Source organism: Periplaneta americana, chromosome 14, assembly GCF_040183065.1.
Source record: "Periplaneta americana isolate PAMFEO1 chromosome 14, P.americana_PAMFEO1_priV1, whole genome shotgun sequence".
Lineage (NCBI taxonomy): Eukaryota > Metazoa > Arthropoda > Insecta > Blattodea > Blattidae > Periplaneta > Periplaneta americana.
In genome coordinates, this window is record NC_091130.1 from 140140917 (window position 1) to 140158313 (window position 17397).

Sequence of the window (17397 nt, forward strand, 5' to 3'; positions counted from 1 at the left end):
AAATGAAAGTTCGAGCGAACTACCTAATGTGACAAAACTGACGACCCAGACTGTGGGTGTTTTTTTTTCCCCTACCAAAAGTGTCATTGTTTACTATTGCCGGTTATTTGGGTGCTGGTTACGAGGAATTTTACTGTATTATATATTTTCTCACTTTTAATATTGTGTAATAGGCGTAAGCTATAAAACAGCAGTTATTTTAGTACTAAATACGTCTGATACTACATATTAATCTGAAAATTAATTTACAACAAATGTTCCATACTTTTAGATTACATTGTTTCGAAAGAAAAATTGATGTAATTTCAAAATATATAGGCAACGATTTCTTCTAGAAGGGAAAAATTTCCATTTGGCAAGATATTTTTTGGCCTTAAGAACTAATTCATGGCATCGTCATAGTAAGTAATAGTACTTATCTGTTACAACATAAAATATTAGATACTACAGTACCCCTGAATAATTTCGAGGGAGAAATTGTTCTGGGGCCAGGCATCGAACCCGGGACCTTTGGTTAAACGTACCAATGTTCTACCAACTGAGCTACCCGGGAACTCTACCAGACACCGATCCAATTTTTCCCCCCTCTATATCCACAGACCTCAAAGTGGGCTGACAACCATCAAGCAACCAACATTGAGTGCACACTAACTCTGTGTGACTTAAATTGTGGTTTTCTGTTAACGAACAGTGACGTGTATTACGCAAATCAAGTTTTCAGGTATAACTCCCTGTAAAGTTGATTTGAATAATTTCGAGGGAAAAATTATTCCGGGGCCGGGCATCGAACCCGGGTCCTTTGGTTAAACGTACCAATGCTCCACCAACTGAGCTACTCGGGAACTCTACCAGACACCGATCCAATTTTTCCCCTCTATATCCACAGACCTCAAAGTGGGCTGACAACCGTCAAGCAACCAACATTGAGTGCACACTAACTCTGTGTGACTTAAATTGTGGTTTTCTGTTAACGAACAGTGACGTGTATTACGCAAATCAAGTTTTCAGGTATAACTCCCTGTAAAGTTGATTTGAATAATTTCGAGGGAAAAATTATTCCGGGGCCGGGCATCGAACCCGGGACCTTTGGTTAAACGTACCAATGCTCCACCAACTGAGCTACTCGGGAACTCTACCAGACACCGATCCAATTTTTCCCCTCTATATCCACAGACCTCAAAGTGGGCTGACAACCGTCAAGCAACCAACATTGAGTGCACACTAACTCTGTGTGACTTAAATTGTGGTTTTCTGTTAACGAACAGTGACGTGTATTACGCAAATCAAGTTTTCAGGTATAACTCTCTGTAAAGTTGATTTGAATAATTTCGAGGGAAAAATTGTTCCGGGGCCGGGCATCGAACCCGGGACCTTTGGTTAAACGTACCAAACCTGGCACCAGAACAATTTTTTCCTCAAAATTATTCAAATCAACTTTACAGGGAGTTATACCTGAAAGCTTGATTTGCGTGTACCAGTGCCCCTATTTCAATTTGAATTCGCAGAGAGAAAAATATATTTGCTTATATGCAATGCATGCACAGCAAATCAATGAAATTTATTAAATTTACGAGTGTAACTAATTAGTGGGAGTGCAATTGTTTAGGGATTCACAAAACGAGTAACTGTAAATGAAACTTCTCTGAAAGAAACTTACTGTCAAATGAAACAAAAAGCTCAGGCATGTCATCCACGGACACCATACTGCGGTAGTCCAACTTCGGTGCTGTTGGCTGCGGAGGGCGTTGCTCCGAAGTGGATGAAGAGGAATGTGGCCTAATGAATGTACCTACTGATGATCGCCTGTAGAAAACAAAAACAATTAACGTTAACACCAAATTATATCGTGCATCGTCGCATTAGTAATATTAACAAATGGAAAACATTACAATCTACTAGGATATGGTAATAATAAATGTTCATGGCATGATGGGATTCGTTTCTCAGTTCCTTAGAAACTACAAAAGGATAAAACAAAATCACAAAAATAATTATTCTAAATCTATTAATATGGGACACATAAGATAAAAATTGATCTAATTTCATTAATCATCTCATATGGTATTAATAACGATCATGGTATGACGTGATTTGTTTCTCAGTCACTTGGAAACTACAAAAGGATTATAAAAAAAAAGTCACAAAAAATCATTAGTGTAACTAAATCTATTAATATGGGATACACAAGATAAAAATTGATCTAGTTTCATTAATCATCTCATATGGCATTAATAACGTTCATGGCATGACGTGATTTGTTTCTCAGTCACTTGGGAACTACAAAAGGATTATAAAAAAATCACAAAAATCATGTCTAACTAAATCTATTAATATGGGATACGTAAGATAAAAATTGATCTAATTTCATTAATCATCTCATATGGTATTAATAACGATCATGGTATGACGTGATTTGTTTCTCAGTCCCTTGGAAACTACAAAAGGATTACTGGTATAAAAAAAATCACAAAAATCATTAGTTTAACTAAATCTATTAATATGGAATACACAAGATAACAATTGATATAATTTCATTAATTATATTATTTCTACACATTCCTAAGATAGTATCTTATTTGAAAAAAAAAAAAAACGTAAAACAGCCCAATTAAAATTATTAATAAGTAATAAAAATACACCTCATACAAACTTAACAAAATTCATCATAAAACAAATAATATAATGTGCTTATTGGATATAACTAATTGGCAAGGCGTCTTTTTAGATTTACTTCATCACAAGAGACCACGAAGTGTAAATTTTCTCTCGGGGTCTTCAATGGTGGTTCTGTACATTTAATTCTTATCTCTTATGAACGATATTAAAAATAAATAAATACTGAAAATTATTTTTGTTCTATTGAACTACTGAATAATGACGATCTGAACAATGTAAAACAACGTAACTGATTTAAAAACTGTTACAAATACTACTCTTACACACGGATTCCACTCTGTATATCTAAGAAAATCTAGGTAATTTCATAATTATTATTATTATTCTAGGACAACATTTACACGTAATCATTATCCTTTGAAAAAGGCTACAAAATGTTTAGAGGAAGAGTAATTTCAAGACTTCTTGCACTTGGACGAAGTAATGAATGATTTTTATTTTAATAAATCCAATGTATTTAAGGGGCATTACTGGAATCTTATCGTTATGGCAACACAAACAGCAAATGACAGTATTCAATATCTACAGTTGAACAGTCTTAAGGTCGAATTCATAGTCGTCACTTATAAAATGAGGAAACACTTAAGTAATGAGCGTTTCCTTAGCACTTATTTCAGATCGTATTGCAGAGATGCCACTCTTTCATATGCACTGAGCATTCCCTTGACATCGAAAGAAATATGGCAACATGGCTAGACGTGAGCGCTTTCGTACATTCAATTGCTTTCCAGCACCTTCAAATTGTTAAATCAGCATTATTATCGTATACAAATACAGTTAAGTAAATATTATAGAGCTAAAAATTATACAAGATGTCGAGAAAGCATTTTACAGAAGAACAAAGAAGTGAGCTAAGAGAAATACATACTAGGTTCAAAAAGTTCCCTGAATTTGCTATTATCATAGAAACAACGTACCTTAAACACTATTCCACAGTATTCCCTTCAAAATAGTTGCCTTCCGCAACAACACACTTTTGCCAACGCGTGTAGAGTTCCTGGAAGCAGGCTGGAAGCCATTTTGTGAAACCCGTCTTAGTGCTCTCGTCGCGTTTGCGATAACCTCTTCAGCATTGAATCTCCGTCCTTTCAGATGACTTTTCAGACGGGGAAACAGGAAGTAATCAGGTGGTGAGAGATCAGGAGAGTATGGTGGGTGATCCAAAGCAGTTATGTTGTGCCTGGCAAGAAAATTCTTTACAATAATTGCGCGATGAGCAGGTGCATTGTCATGCATAAGGAACCAGTTGCTTTCTACCCACTTTTCTGGACGTTTCCTTCTCACTGCGTGCAGGAGGCGACGGAAGATTTCTACGTACAATTCTTTCGTTACAGTACGACCTTCTGGATTGAACTCATGGTGGATGAGACCCTGAGAGTCGAAGAAAACTTCCAACATAACTTTGCCTTTGGAAGTGTCCCTAGGAAATTTTTGCTTCCGAGGAGATGTTTTCGATTTCCACTCAGATGACTGTCGTTTAGGGACTGGGTCGTACAAGTAGTACCAAGTTTCATCACCAGCAATAATTTTGTTTAAGAAATCACCATCTTCATCAGCCATACTGATCATGTCCCCAGCAAGAGTCATTCTTGTTTCTTTCTGTTCTGCCGACAACATTTTCGGAACTAACTTCTGAGACACGTAATACATGTTGAGATGCTTGTGAAGAACATTGTGTACACTTCCGACTGATATTCCGACCTTTGCTGCTATCTCTTTTATGGTTTTACGTCGGTCGTCCCTCACAACATTACGCACACGCTGAGCGATTGCTTCATTTGTTGCAGTTGTTGGTCGGCCGCTGCGTACGTCATCTTTGATGCTATCGCGGCCACCAGAAAAGCGTTTATGCCAGGCATACACTTGAGCTGCTTCGCCATATGCTTCTTCCAACAATCTTAATGTCTCTGCAGGAGTTTTGTGTATCAAAACACAGAACTTGATGTTTGTACGTTGCTCTGTGGACATAATTACAAAATGCGACGAACAAACAAAACACTATGATAAACAATTGCCTACAACTCAAAACCAACTATCGCCATTATCAACACACTTAAAGAAAATGACATCATGAATGTTACCAACAAAACAAATGTATAATATCCCTTGTTATATATTAATACGAAAAATGGTAGTAAAATTCCGGGAACTTTTTGAACCTAGTAGTAGTTATGAAATATAGAGAAATCGTTGAAAGTAAAAAATCTGATAATTGTTCTCTCCAAAAGAAGAACTTGATATGGGACAAAATTACAGTTGAATTTAATGCAAACTCCTGAAATATTCCTCTAAGTAAATCATTTTAATTTATTTTTCAGTTATTTTTATGATAAAGAAAGTGGAAGTCCTATAATTACGAAAATTTTAACAGCTTATTCCTTGGGTAGAATATAAACGAAAATGCAAATAGGCCCTAACACTTCGTTGGAGCCTGAATACTTTTCGAAAAAAATACCACTTAAACCTAACTGAAATTATGCTGTAGCATAAAATCTCAAAGCAACCAGCATTTTGAGCAGTGGTGAACTTGGTAAGCCTCATTGTTGTATTGTAAATTTCAATGAGAGAGACCAGAATATCCACAAGTGTTCTTGTCGAAACGGTATCTCCTCTTAAATTGTTGGTCATTGTACATCTCTAAAGGGCTTTCCATATCTCGAATATAGGCCTATCTTTTGTTTTGCTGAAATACATTTTCATTTTCATTTTCATTACAGAACTCAATAAATTCGTCAAAACCAAAATCATCATCCACTGTATACTGAATCAGCTGATTACAATGCATATGAGGAAACACTTGAGTAAGCTGACAAGCTACCTTATTTGAATAAGTGCTCACTTCAGTGGGATTTATGAATTGGAAATTATTATAAGCAACTGCTTAAGGGTTTCCTTACAATAAGTGTTGACTATGAATTCGGCCCTAACACACTATTCAGGCTTATTACTTTTTGCTGAACGAAAGTTAATTATAATTAATTCAAAGGTGTTTTTATTGATGACGTTAAAGCACGTGCACAAGATAATTTCGCCAATATTTGTCAGATATCTTTAAATGCATTAGAGAGAATTCCCACTGGGCCAACTGTCAACCGCAACTGAATCCAAATTGAATTGCAGTTGCAGCACTGAAGAGACAGGTCTGTTCACAATACAGCAACTTTGAGTTTAGTGACTTCAACTGCAGTCACAAGAATACACAACATACCCAGTCGATCAACTGAAATCACAGTTGAGTTGCAGTTGCGTTGAAGTACAGTTGAGTTGCTGTTGAGAGTTTCTCCAGTGGGAAACCACACTTACAGTCAATCAATACTTCCAGAGCGGATTACTTTTTAGTGGACGTATGTCAATTTGGAATCACATGAATAGGAACCAACCTAAAATTTGAGCGTTATAAATAGCACGGTAATATTTCAATATTATTAAACATGCACTTCTAAAAATTTTGTATTTAAGAATTTAATGATAAAAAAGTTTATATAATTGAGAAATAAATCTCATTTTTAAAAAGTGCTTAAATGTTCAATCATTGAATTTGATTGTATGAAGAGTGCTTGTATTATTGGCATCAATGCTGTATTTATATAGCCAATGAAAAATAACATCAAATAGCAAAAAAAGTAATAATTTTGAGTACTGTATTTGTGAAAACAATGACAAAACGAAATACAAATATACAATGACTGTTCTAATTATATGAATTTTGAATAATTTTGAAGGAAAAATTGTTCTGGGGCCAGGTATCGAACTCGGGACCTTTCGTTAAACGTACCAATGCTCTACCAACTGAGCTACCGGGAACTCTACCAGACACCGATCCAATTTTTCCCCTCTATATCCACAGACCTCAAAGTGGGCTAACAACCGTCAAGTAACCAACACTGACCATGGCCGGTTTCACCAATCTCCTTTAAATTAGCACAAACGACTTGTCAATAAACGGATCATTTAATTTTAACGAGATCTTTAAAAGTTGACTGTTTCACCATGCCTCATTTCTTTAAAATTAACGTGCGTTTACTAACCTGGGGATTTTGTACTTATATCTTGCATGTTTTATTTCTCATACGACTATGGCTTCGAAATCGCGAATTTCATTGGTTACATATGATCACGGCTGACTTTGTTTGGCATGAGGAAACAATCATAGGCAAACGTGTAAGAGGCTGTAATTTTAAGAACATCTAAAAGTTCTTATTCTTGATATTTTTCCTAAATACAGTATGTTGTCATACCGTAATTTAAAAACCAGATGCTTCCAAATGTAAATAGGAATGTAGAGCAGTTAATTTGTAACTTCTAAAGGAAATATAAAAAAATTTTGCGGACGATAAGGTAAACAGCTTCAGAATTGAGGCCACAGTAGTTATTATTAGGCCTAAATTTAGGATAGGAAATCAACTCTTCCATAAATTGCATACTACTTTTATACTGTATTTCATGTAGATTTATGTACCCTGTAACAATTTTGCCCTGCTTGTGTGGCAGAATTCAGAAGCGGTGTCATTAAATTGGATTTTGAGGGGTATCCATTATCCATTGCATCCTAAAAGCAGAATCTCTTTGGAACCTTTCCATTTAAAAAGGCATCCTCTTACATCTTTGGAATGTTGTGCTATCGTGTACTGACCGTAACATTATCTTAAAACGAGAAGAATCTGTTGAAGAGGCATTAAGTGGGTGATTCCTATCTGTCGTATTCTAACCTATTACAATTTTAATAAACTAGCGCTGAGGTAATTCTGCTGATTTCGGAATTGAAAATCGTTGAATTTTGTTTTATTTTATTTTTTTTGTGGAAATGCAATTGATCGCATATACAAGGCATAACAAAAACCTAAACTAATCAAACCTAACCTGTCACAGTTTCGTATGTGCAAGATGTATAAGCAGAGCACGAAGGAAACTACCTCAGCGATAGTTTAGTCACAATTTTTATGCGGAACTTTACAAATGAAACTGTTTGAATATTGAATGAAAAATAGGATCTTTTGTTGCGGAATCTTTTGGCCATATTACTGACAGGAGATATAATTGGAACATGTACCTACACACTCTATCGTTGTCAATGACGACAGGAAATTTAGCTCTAGGCCTATTATATAGATAATGAATGTATTGTGGTCGTAATGTTCATACGTCTGATACTTTATTCACATATCTAGACAATACAGCTTTTGACATCCCGTTCATATCACCAATTACTATTTCAAAACTTCCCGTAACATTATCTTAAAGCGAGAAGAATCTGTTGCAGAGGTGATAAGTGGGTGATTCTTATCTGTCGTATTCTAACCTATATTCAGTTACTTCTAGAATCATTCTTATTACTTATTTCCTTAATGTGTGGCTTTCGTGAAATTCTTTATCACTTAAATCTTCAAAATGATTATTCCAAGTGTTATTACAACACATAGAAGTTCGTCATTATGTTGCGGAACTTCAACATCGAATACGTCCGCCATGTTGTTGACTTCTTAACCCATCGTTACTGCTTTAACGCGACGAATTAGGTCCTAATAAATTAACGATGAGTTTATAGATGCGTTAGCAATAACGATGTTTGGTGAAACACAAAAATTGACTAACGTGTCATTAAATTATTAAACGAGACGTTATAATGATAACGAAGGTTGATGAAACCGGGGTGCACACTAACTCTGTGTGACTTAAGTTATGGTTTTCTGTTAACGAACAGTGACGTGTATCATGCAAATCAAGCTTTCAGGTATAACTCCCTGTAAAATTAATTTGAATAATTTTGGGGGAAAAATTATTCCGGGGCCAGGTATCGAACCCGAGACCTTTGGTTAAACGTACCAACGCTCTACCAACTGAGCTACCCGGGAACTCTACCAGACACCAATCCAATTTTTCACATCTATATCCACATTGATTTGCATAATACACGTCACTGTTCGTTAACAGAAAACCACAATTTAAGTCACACAGAGTTAGTGTGCACTCAATGTTGGTTGCTTGACGGTTGTCAGCCCACTTTGAGGTCTGTGGATATAGAGGGGAAAAATTGGATCAGTGTCTGGTAGAGTTCCCGGTTAGCTCAGTTGGTAGAGTGTTGGTACATTTAACCAAAGGTCCCGGGTTCGATACCCGGCCCTGGAAGAATTTTTCCCTCAAAATTATTCAAATTAACTTTACAAGGAGTTACAGGGTATATTACACTATTCATTGTGGCTGGGTGAATACTGTCTCAAAAAACTTTGTGAGAAAATTTATTTCTCCATGAAGACCTGGACCAGGGCTTGTTCCGTATCTCTAGTGTAAGATGTAACACTTTAAACCACGCGACTCTGATGTGAGACCAGAAGTATAATACAACACAATAAAATAGTTATCTTAAATTCAAATATTGTCCAGAAATGTTCTCTTATATCTTGAATTCTCGTCTATGTTGAGTGAGTCATGTACCAATTATTAACTAACCCTGTTATCAAAGAATGTCACTATTACTGTGTAACAATCAAGTAGTATTAAGAAGTGTTATGTGAAAAATCAATAATGATTACTATGGACAGAGCTTAGTTATCCGTAACTCTCAATATGCAAGAAATAGCCTTTATTTTTCTATGTAATACTACTATGTAATTGAGCACTGTGTTTAATAACGCAAGGCGATAAATATCCTGGTACTTTTCTAAGGATTTCAAGATTAGCATTGTCAACTCTTAAGACTAAAGGCTGGTTCAAAATAAACCGGAAACGAGAATCGGAACAAAAACGAAAATAGTAAAATTGTTAAAATGTGTACATTTAAATGTGAGCATTCACAATTAACGAAAAGCTTGCCGGAGCCCAGGATCGGGAACGGAGAGTTGGCCAAGTTTCAACTTTGGCGTTCACGTTTCCGATCACAGCCCACTAGATTCATTCTATTGCCATCTAAAAGCTATTTTGTAGTCGTATATTTTGTAGCAAGAAGACCGTGACATAACCTATGCATTATTTTGTTCTGTGCTGTGCATCATGGAGCAAGTTTTATTTGATGGGATTCTAATTTTGAGTGTTGAGGAAAATCCTCATGTTTATGATAAGCAGTGCGCCTCGTATAAAGATGAGGAAATGAAGGAGAGTACTTGGCTTTCAATAGCTGCATCTTTGAACACCGATCGTAAGTGAATCATATTTTATTACTGTATTGGTTGTATTACACACTACATATTCATGCCTCAATTCAATAACTACTGTTGTGTTCAGTTTTGTTCTAATATAAATGTTTCTTCTCTAATTATTTTACGTTATGGTAGACTTAAAATAGGTTGTGATAATAAAGATGCATGGGCATATTTATAGTGCCGTACCTAATGAAATGTTTCAGTTGAAATTTCGAAGTTAGTTAACCTGTGTTTATGTTGGCTGCCTTGTACTCATGAGAGAATGCCATTGGTCAATTATAGACAAATAACATCAGAATGCGTAATATCGACTTTACATATCGTTATTGACATGCATATCGATCTGCATAGTCGTCTACGTTCTCGGTTTATTGTGAATCAAAAATTTTCATATTCACGTCCTCTGCTTCTCGTTTTCATTCTGGTTCTCGTTCCCGGTTTATTGTGAACCAGTCTTAAGCCAACTCAGAATTGATGAAAATTATGTAAGACCATGGATTTCCTATACTTCTTGCCATACCATAAACAACAAAGAGCTTCATATTACACATTCAATTTCAAATTTACAAACACAGAAAACTACCACGATTTGAATTAAACGTTGACATGAAAGAATATGGAGTATATACAAGTAAATACTACAAAAATCATTTCTCAAAAAAATATTCAGTCATACTCAAAATGTGTATTGATTTGTTTCATGCATTTCCATCATACAGTACTGATTATATTATATTACCACACTGTTAGCATATCTGTAAAAATAGATATACACACATGCTAATGCACAGTCTCAAACCACTCAAAACTCTGGAATGTATATACCTATAGGCAAGAGAAATGCCATTTTATACTCGGAACAGTCAGTTATAACGCCTGTTCATACACAAACACAATTTAGACGAGGTCTAAAACATCACAAAACTCCTACAACATCAAATAAGTCTATTTTAAAAACAAAGCCATTGAACTACTCTTACAGCTTTGTCATTAACTCAATATAAATAGAGAGAGAATTATTATTAATAAAAACATTTAACATCTGTAAATAAAAGTATGAATGAATTAGTCTGTCTTTACATAACCAATATTCAGGACAATTAGGTACAGAATTTGCATGGACCTCAAAACCAACGCACGTCAACAGGCACAAAAAAAAAAAAGATTGCATTCAATTCGCCAACATCACAGAATAGAGAAAGAAAAAATGTTGAATAGAAGAAATAATGAATTTTAGAATAAAATGTGCTTTGTCTTTGATTAAGAAGTGCAAATCACAATATAACAAAGAGAGAAATAATGTGCAGAATGAAAAAAGCGCTTGTAAGAGTAATGCTGTGAAGAATTAATGCAAACAAAACGTTACCTACGTACTGAACATTCATTATAACATGGAGAAAAATCACATGGAAAATAAATAACCCCACTTTTTACTTCAATAGCTGTTATTAATACCGCACTATAAAAACCTTTCATGAGAACTATGTGTTCCTTTACTTCAGCAAATACTTTTCATTAATTTTACGACAAATGTCACTTTGTGGCTAATAAATGGAACATTATTAACACAGCTGAATTATTAAGAATAGTGCTATTTCCCCTCATACAATAGCCTATGTGTTAAGCTATACAATTTCAAGTTCCAACAGATTATGTTTTACTGAAGCCTGAAAAGAATACATCATATGTTTGTTTCTTGTTTTAATTCCGCTATTTAAGAAACCATAATATTTTTATTGGGTTGGGGACAACTGGCCACAGAAAATTGGCCACAGAGGCAACTCGCCACATAATTGAAATTCGTATCAAAGACAACTCGCCACATAATTTAAATTCGTATCAAAGACAATTAGCCACACATTAAAATTCAAAGCAATACTCAAATTCGCAACAATTTATAATATATTTCTATGGTAACACAAGAAAAATCCAGAAGCTGTAAACTAATTCGGAACTATGGCGGAAGAAATCTGCTTCATAAAATCAGAAAGAGGCTCTGACAAATTAATTTATCTGGGCTACATGTACACGAGACTTAGAGAAAATAAGAATGGAGTTGTTTGGCGCTGTGACATGCGTGGCGGGTGTAATGCAACAGTCACGTTATCAGAAGATGGAAGCAGTGTCGTCAAGGAACCGTCTGAACACAAGAATCATTCTGCAGACTGGGGAAGGATTAAGGCAAAGAAATGTGTAGAGAACATGAAGGCAAGGGCGGGGACTTCCCGAGAATCAACGTCTGTCATTATTCAAAATGAGTTACAGCGTATTGCAAGCGAAGCCAATGTGAATCTACCGAAGAAACCATCTATTAACAAAACTGTGCGCCGTGCCAGGAAGCTGCACCAAGGAATATTGACGAACTGAATGTTATAGCCGACAGATACACTAAGACCGTACAAGGAGAAAGGTGGTTGTTGTATTTTGAACCGGAGGACAACATGAAACTTATATTTGCCACCAATTCACATTTAAATAAATTGTTACGGTCCCATTTTTAGATAATGGACGGTGTGGCAAATTGTCTATTTGTGGCAAATTGTCTATCTGTAGCAAATTGTCTATCTGTGGCGAATTGTCCCTGTTACCAATTTTCTGTGGCCAATTGTCCGGAACCGATTTTTATTAACTGTCACGACCATTTACTTACAGAAAAACTCATTCTTTACAGAATATAAAAGCTCACTGGTTAATGCATTATGGGAAGAAATATTAATGATAAAGAATCTTGAAGTCATAAAAACTGTTAGTGGGACCAAGATTATCATTGTGTATATTTCAAAATCACTTCTTGATTATGTTCAGGAAGTCAAGTACAAATATGGAGTAATATCAATATTGTTCAATCGAAGTTTAATAGAATACAGTACTCCATATTTGTTTCAATCTCCGAAATATACACACTTTCAATCATGCTACTGATTATTTATTTTAAACAAAATATACTAACATTATCTTAGTGACAAAATTACACAGAATGTTTCAATGCGATTTTGTACACAAGTTTTATGGAAACTGAATTTTAAAGAAAAATACAAATAACGCCCATAGCTTGTCAGTATATTTTTTCATTAATAAACTTCTTACAATGTAATCGTGAAAACTTAGTAAATAAAGCAACAGTCCATAGCATAAATACTCGTCAAGAAATTACTTTCATACTCCATTGGCAAGTCTATCGTGCTATCAAGGAGTGCATTATAATGGCAGTACACATTTTTAATAGCCTCCTTATGGATATAAAAATCGACCTCAAAACATAAGATTATTTAGGACCAAATTAAAGCAGTACCTAATTTCTCACGCCTTCTATTCTGTAAGTGTGTTCTATTCAACAACACTGCATGAATATTTATCTTGTATTAAGTATTGATACTACATCTTAGTTATATTAGTATATTGCAAAACTCCTTTGCATGGCATTTCAACTAGACTGTGACTATAATTAAGATTTTGTAGTACTATTAAGATTTTTATGCTCGACCATGCCGAAATGTAGTACTTATACACCTGGTAGCAGTCCTTTAATGCATGTCATTAAAGTACACCTATTCATTAAAGTTCAGGTTTTCGATTATTCTCGGATATGCAATCAAAAGACGAGGGAAACGTCACGGAGGCTGGAAACCCAATACTGTCGCAGAAGGTTATGTTCTGTTACTATAATTAGCGTTAATTGTAAATAATATTCAAATAAATTCAATTTGTCATCTCGTTTTTCAATTCTAAATCAATTTCCAGGTTATACATTCTCTGCATTACATCAAGGTCAATGACATTATTGTTCCTCGGAAAAAATCAATACTTTCGCGTCTGCGCACATCTCACAATTCAAGAGCTATGAACAAGGTCACTTCCGATCTTCTCTCAGATACAAATAAAATGTATACTTCCGAATAATTTAAAGTTAGAAATATGGTCGAGGATAAAAAGTCGTATGAAACTTGCCTATAATGGTAATTAAGACGCTCGTATGAAAATTATGAAACTCGCTTGCGCTCGTTTCATAAACAAACATATTTGCGTCTTAATTACTATCATTATAGGCTCGTTGCATAATGTACTATTTTGGCATGTTCCACATTCCAGCTGTGAAGCAATATACGAATAGCATGGTATGTTAATAAATACAATACAATAAACAAAGGTGGACAAATGAATTTTTATCGTGTATAAAAGTAATAAAGTTACTGACAATTGGAAATAAATAAAATACGAACACAACCTGAACAAGGATGAACATTGCACTCTTGAGCAGCTCACGTGACATTCTGAGATTTTAAATAAAATTCTACTATTATTAACATAAAACAAACACAGAATATCATAATAAAGTAGTACTCATGTAATTCAATGTTGCAAACATTACACTTAACAAAATTACATACAAAGAAACGGAATATTAAAAAAAAAAAAAAAGTGTTTCCATTTTTATGCTGTAGTGAAGATTACATAATGTTAAGTTAGTGAAATGTTGCAGTAATGGAACATTCTACTCTAATACTAGAACACTCCGTCACAGACTGTGCATTATCATGCATAATAAATTGAAATAGATTTCTACTAGACCTATACACACCAAGTGGCATTCAAACGTAGCACAATTTATAAGTAATACACGGAAAGCCAAAACTTGTGGCATCTGCAACCACTTCTGTGTACAGTACACACATTTCAATGCAGTGCTTCCCAAACAGTGTTTCATGTTGTTTTCTTGAGTCTTGGGAAAGGGATCTCATACAAAATTAGTTTTATATCGGTTTATAGCAAATGAACAGAACAAAAATAATTTTCAACTCCAATAATATCAGTGATATTCAACTGTAACCAATTCAGTCAATTTCTTGTAAAAACCTTACAGAACAGTAGTAACAATTTTGTAAAATCGAGTTTTTTGTGGTTTCTAATGCCATGTGTTTGACAAAGTCATTTGACCTCTTGCACTCAAATATTTACAAAGATATTATCATGGTCAGCCACTGAAGCACAGATTTTGAGGTGTTCCGAATCCATTTCTTGGTTTGAGTTGCACAATGGGCAGTTAGGGGACTGATATATTTCAATTCTATGCAGGTGTTTGGCCAAACAATCATTGCCTGTTGCCAATCTAAATGCAGCTACAGACGATTTTCGTGGTAAATCGGGAATTAACTGTGGATTATGGTGCAGAAAGTTCCATTTTTTCCCTTAAGGGGAGTTGGTCATTATCGCATGCAAAATAATGGTAAAAATAGCCTATCTTCTAGCAGTCATAAATATAATAGTCTACTATTTATCAGTGGTCTTTCATTTTTGTTAGCTATGTGTGTATACATATTAAGCTTTAAAATGAAAAAGAATGGTGACTCTAGAGTAAATCTGTATCCTTAAATTAATTTTTTTTAATTAAGCACAATTTTTTTTTAAATTCACTACATGTCTGTGATTAGGTACACTCTATTTACTTATTATAACATATATTGAATTGAAAATTTGACCACTTACTGCTAATAGATACTAAAACATACCCTACTAAAATTATTCATATATCTGTAACATTATGGGCATAGGGCTTATAGTAATCATCACCGTCAATAAATTTAAAAAAAATTTAAGATTAGTATAAGCCCTATGCCCATAATATTACAGATATTTTAATAATTTTAGTAGGGTATGTTTTAGTATCTGTTAGCAGTAAGTGGCCAAAATTTTAATTCAATGTGTGCTATGATAAGTGAATAGAGTGTACTTAATCCCAGGTATGTAGTGAATTTATATAAAACATATGTTTAAATTCAAAAATTAATTTAAGGGTAAGATTTACACTAGATTAACCATTCTTTTTTCATTTTAAAGTTTAATGTGTATACATATATCACTAAAAAAATGAAATAGCTGTGATAAATAGTATTACATCTATGACTGCTTGAAGATAGGCTATTTTTACCATTACTTTGCATGCGATAACGTCCAATTCCCCTTAAGATTGTGTTATCAAATTTTGTTTGTTGAAGGTAAAATCGAGTTTATAGCAAACAAAACACAAGCACTTTCAGCTTTGGACATTTACATTTCTCCTTTTGCGATTATTGACTGAAAATGACCAAAATTTCACCAGTCAACCCTCAATAAATTTATAATAGGCTTACACCCAGTGTCAATTTATATTAGATTATACCTTTGTAACTTCCACATTCACGTTCAACTTTCACAAGGTTGTAACTTAGCCAATTTTAAAAATATGATATATGTTTATTCGAACTTTCTTCATCACAATGATATCACTTCGGAATATGTATGCTAAGACTTTCCTGTGTTAAATTTCAACGTACCTCGTTTACATGTTTCGACCTATTTATGGGTCATCTTCAGAACTGGTCGTTGTTGTCTTGGCGCCACTTCTTCTATTTCCTGTGAGGGTGTGTCCCTGTGGTATAGTGTAGAGTCAAAGAGTGTGTGTGTTTTGAAGTTGAGTTGTGTGTTGAGAATTTCGTTGGGGTGTGTTTTTGTGTGTCTGTAAATTTCATATTGTTCTAGTGTGTTTACTTTCTGGCTTTTTGGTCGAATGTGTAGTATTTCCATATCTGTGTTGATGTATCTGTGAATGTGGTTAGCATTTTTTATGTGTTCTCCATATGTGGAGGTGTTCTGTAATTTTGTTATGGCTGTGATGTGTTCTTTGTAACGTGTTTGAAATGATCTGCCTGTCTGTCTAGTATGTAGAAGTTGTTGCAGGTGTTACATTTGAGTTTTTATACGCCTGTGTGGTTGTATTTGTTTGTTTGTGTGTTGAGATGTAACACCTGCAACAACTTCTACATAGGACAGACAGACAGACAGACAGATCGTTTCAAACACGTTACAAAGAACACATCACAGCCATAACAAAATTACAAAACACCTCCACATATGCAGATTACATCAGAAATGCTAACCACACCAACAGAGACATCAACACAGATATGGAAATACTACACATCCAACCAAAAAGCCAGAAACTAAACACACTAGAACAATATGAAATATACACACACACAAAAACACAACCCAACGAAATTCTCAACACACAACTCAACTTCAAAACACACACACTCTTTGACTCTACACTATACCACAGGAACACACCCTCACAGGAACCAGAACATCTGAAGATGACCCATAAATAGGCCGAAACATGTTAACGAGATACATTGAAATTTAACACAGGAAAGTCTTAGCATACATATTCCGAAGTGATGGTGTTAAAAGTTGTGTAATCAAGATGTACAATGATGTTAGTAATCAGTTCCTATTATATTACACGATATTCGTGAATCACCCTGTATATACAGTAGTACTAACAAACCAAAGATAAATCCATTGTGCTACACTCCGTGGAAAGAAAGATCTATAATTCGGCTACTGACTTCATGTCCACAAGTCTCAACTGAGATGAACTACAACCCAACCAGTACAGGGGTACCTTGTGATTATAGCTGGATTATCAAAGTACCAGTATTTAATTCCTATTGACATGGGATTTCACCTGTTTGGGAAGCACTGATTCACTGAAAGCACTGAACATAAATAGCCAAGAGACAAATATTTCATTTTAAAATTATAAACA

General features: G+C 34.6%; 1 protein-coding gene across 11 annotated transcripts in view; it reads right to left on the reverse strand.

The window, feature by feature from the left end:
- The window catches only part of mtd (TLD domain-containing protein mustard), a 1649382-nt gene that overhangs the window by 332682 nt on the left and 1299303 nt on the right, over nucleotides 1-17397 (reverse strand). For all 11 annotated transcript variants that reach the window (XM_069846158.1, XM_069846157.1, XM_069846159.1 and 8 more), the window contains one exon: nucleotides 1658-1803. In XM_069846158.1, the coding sequence (XP_069702259.1) occupies nucleotides 1658-1803 (146 nt within the window). The remainder of the gene's footprint in view (nucleotides 1-1657; nucleotides 1804-17397) is intronic.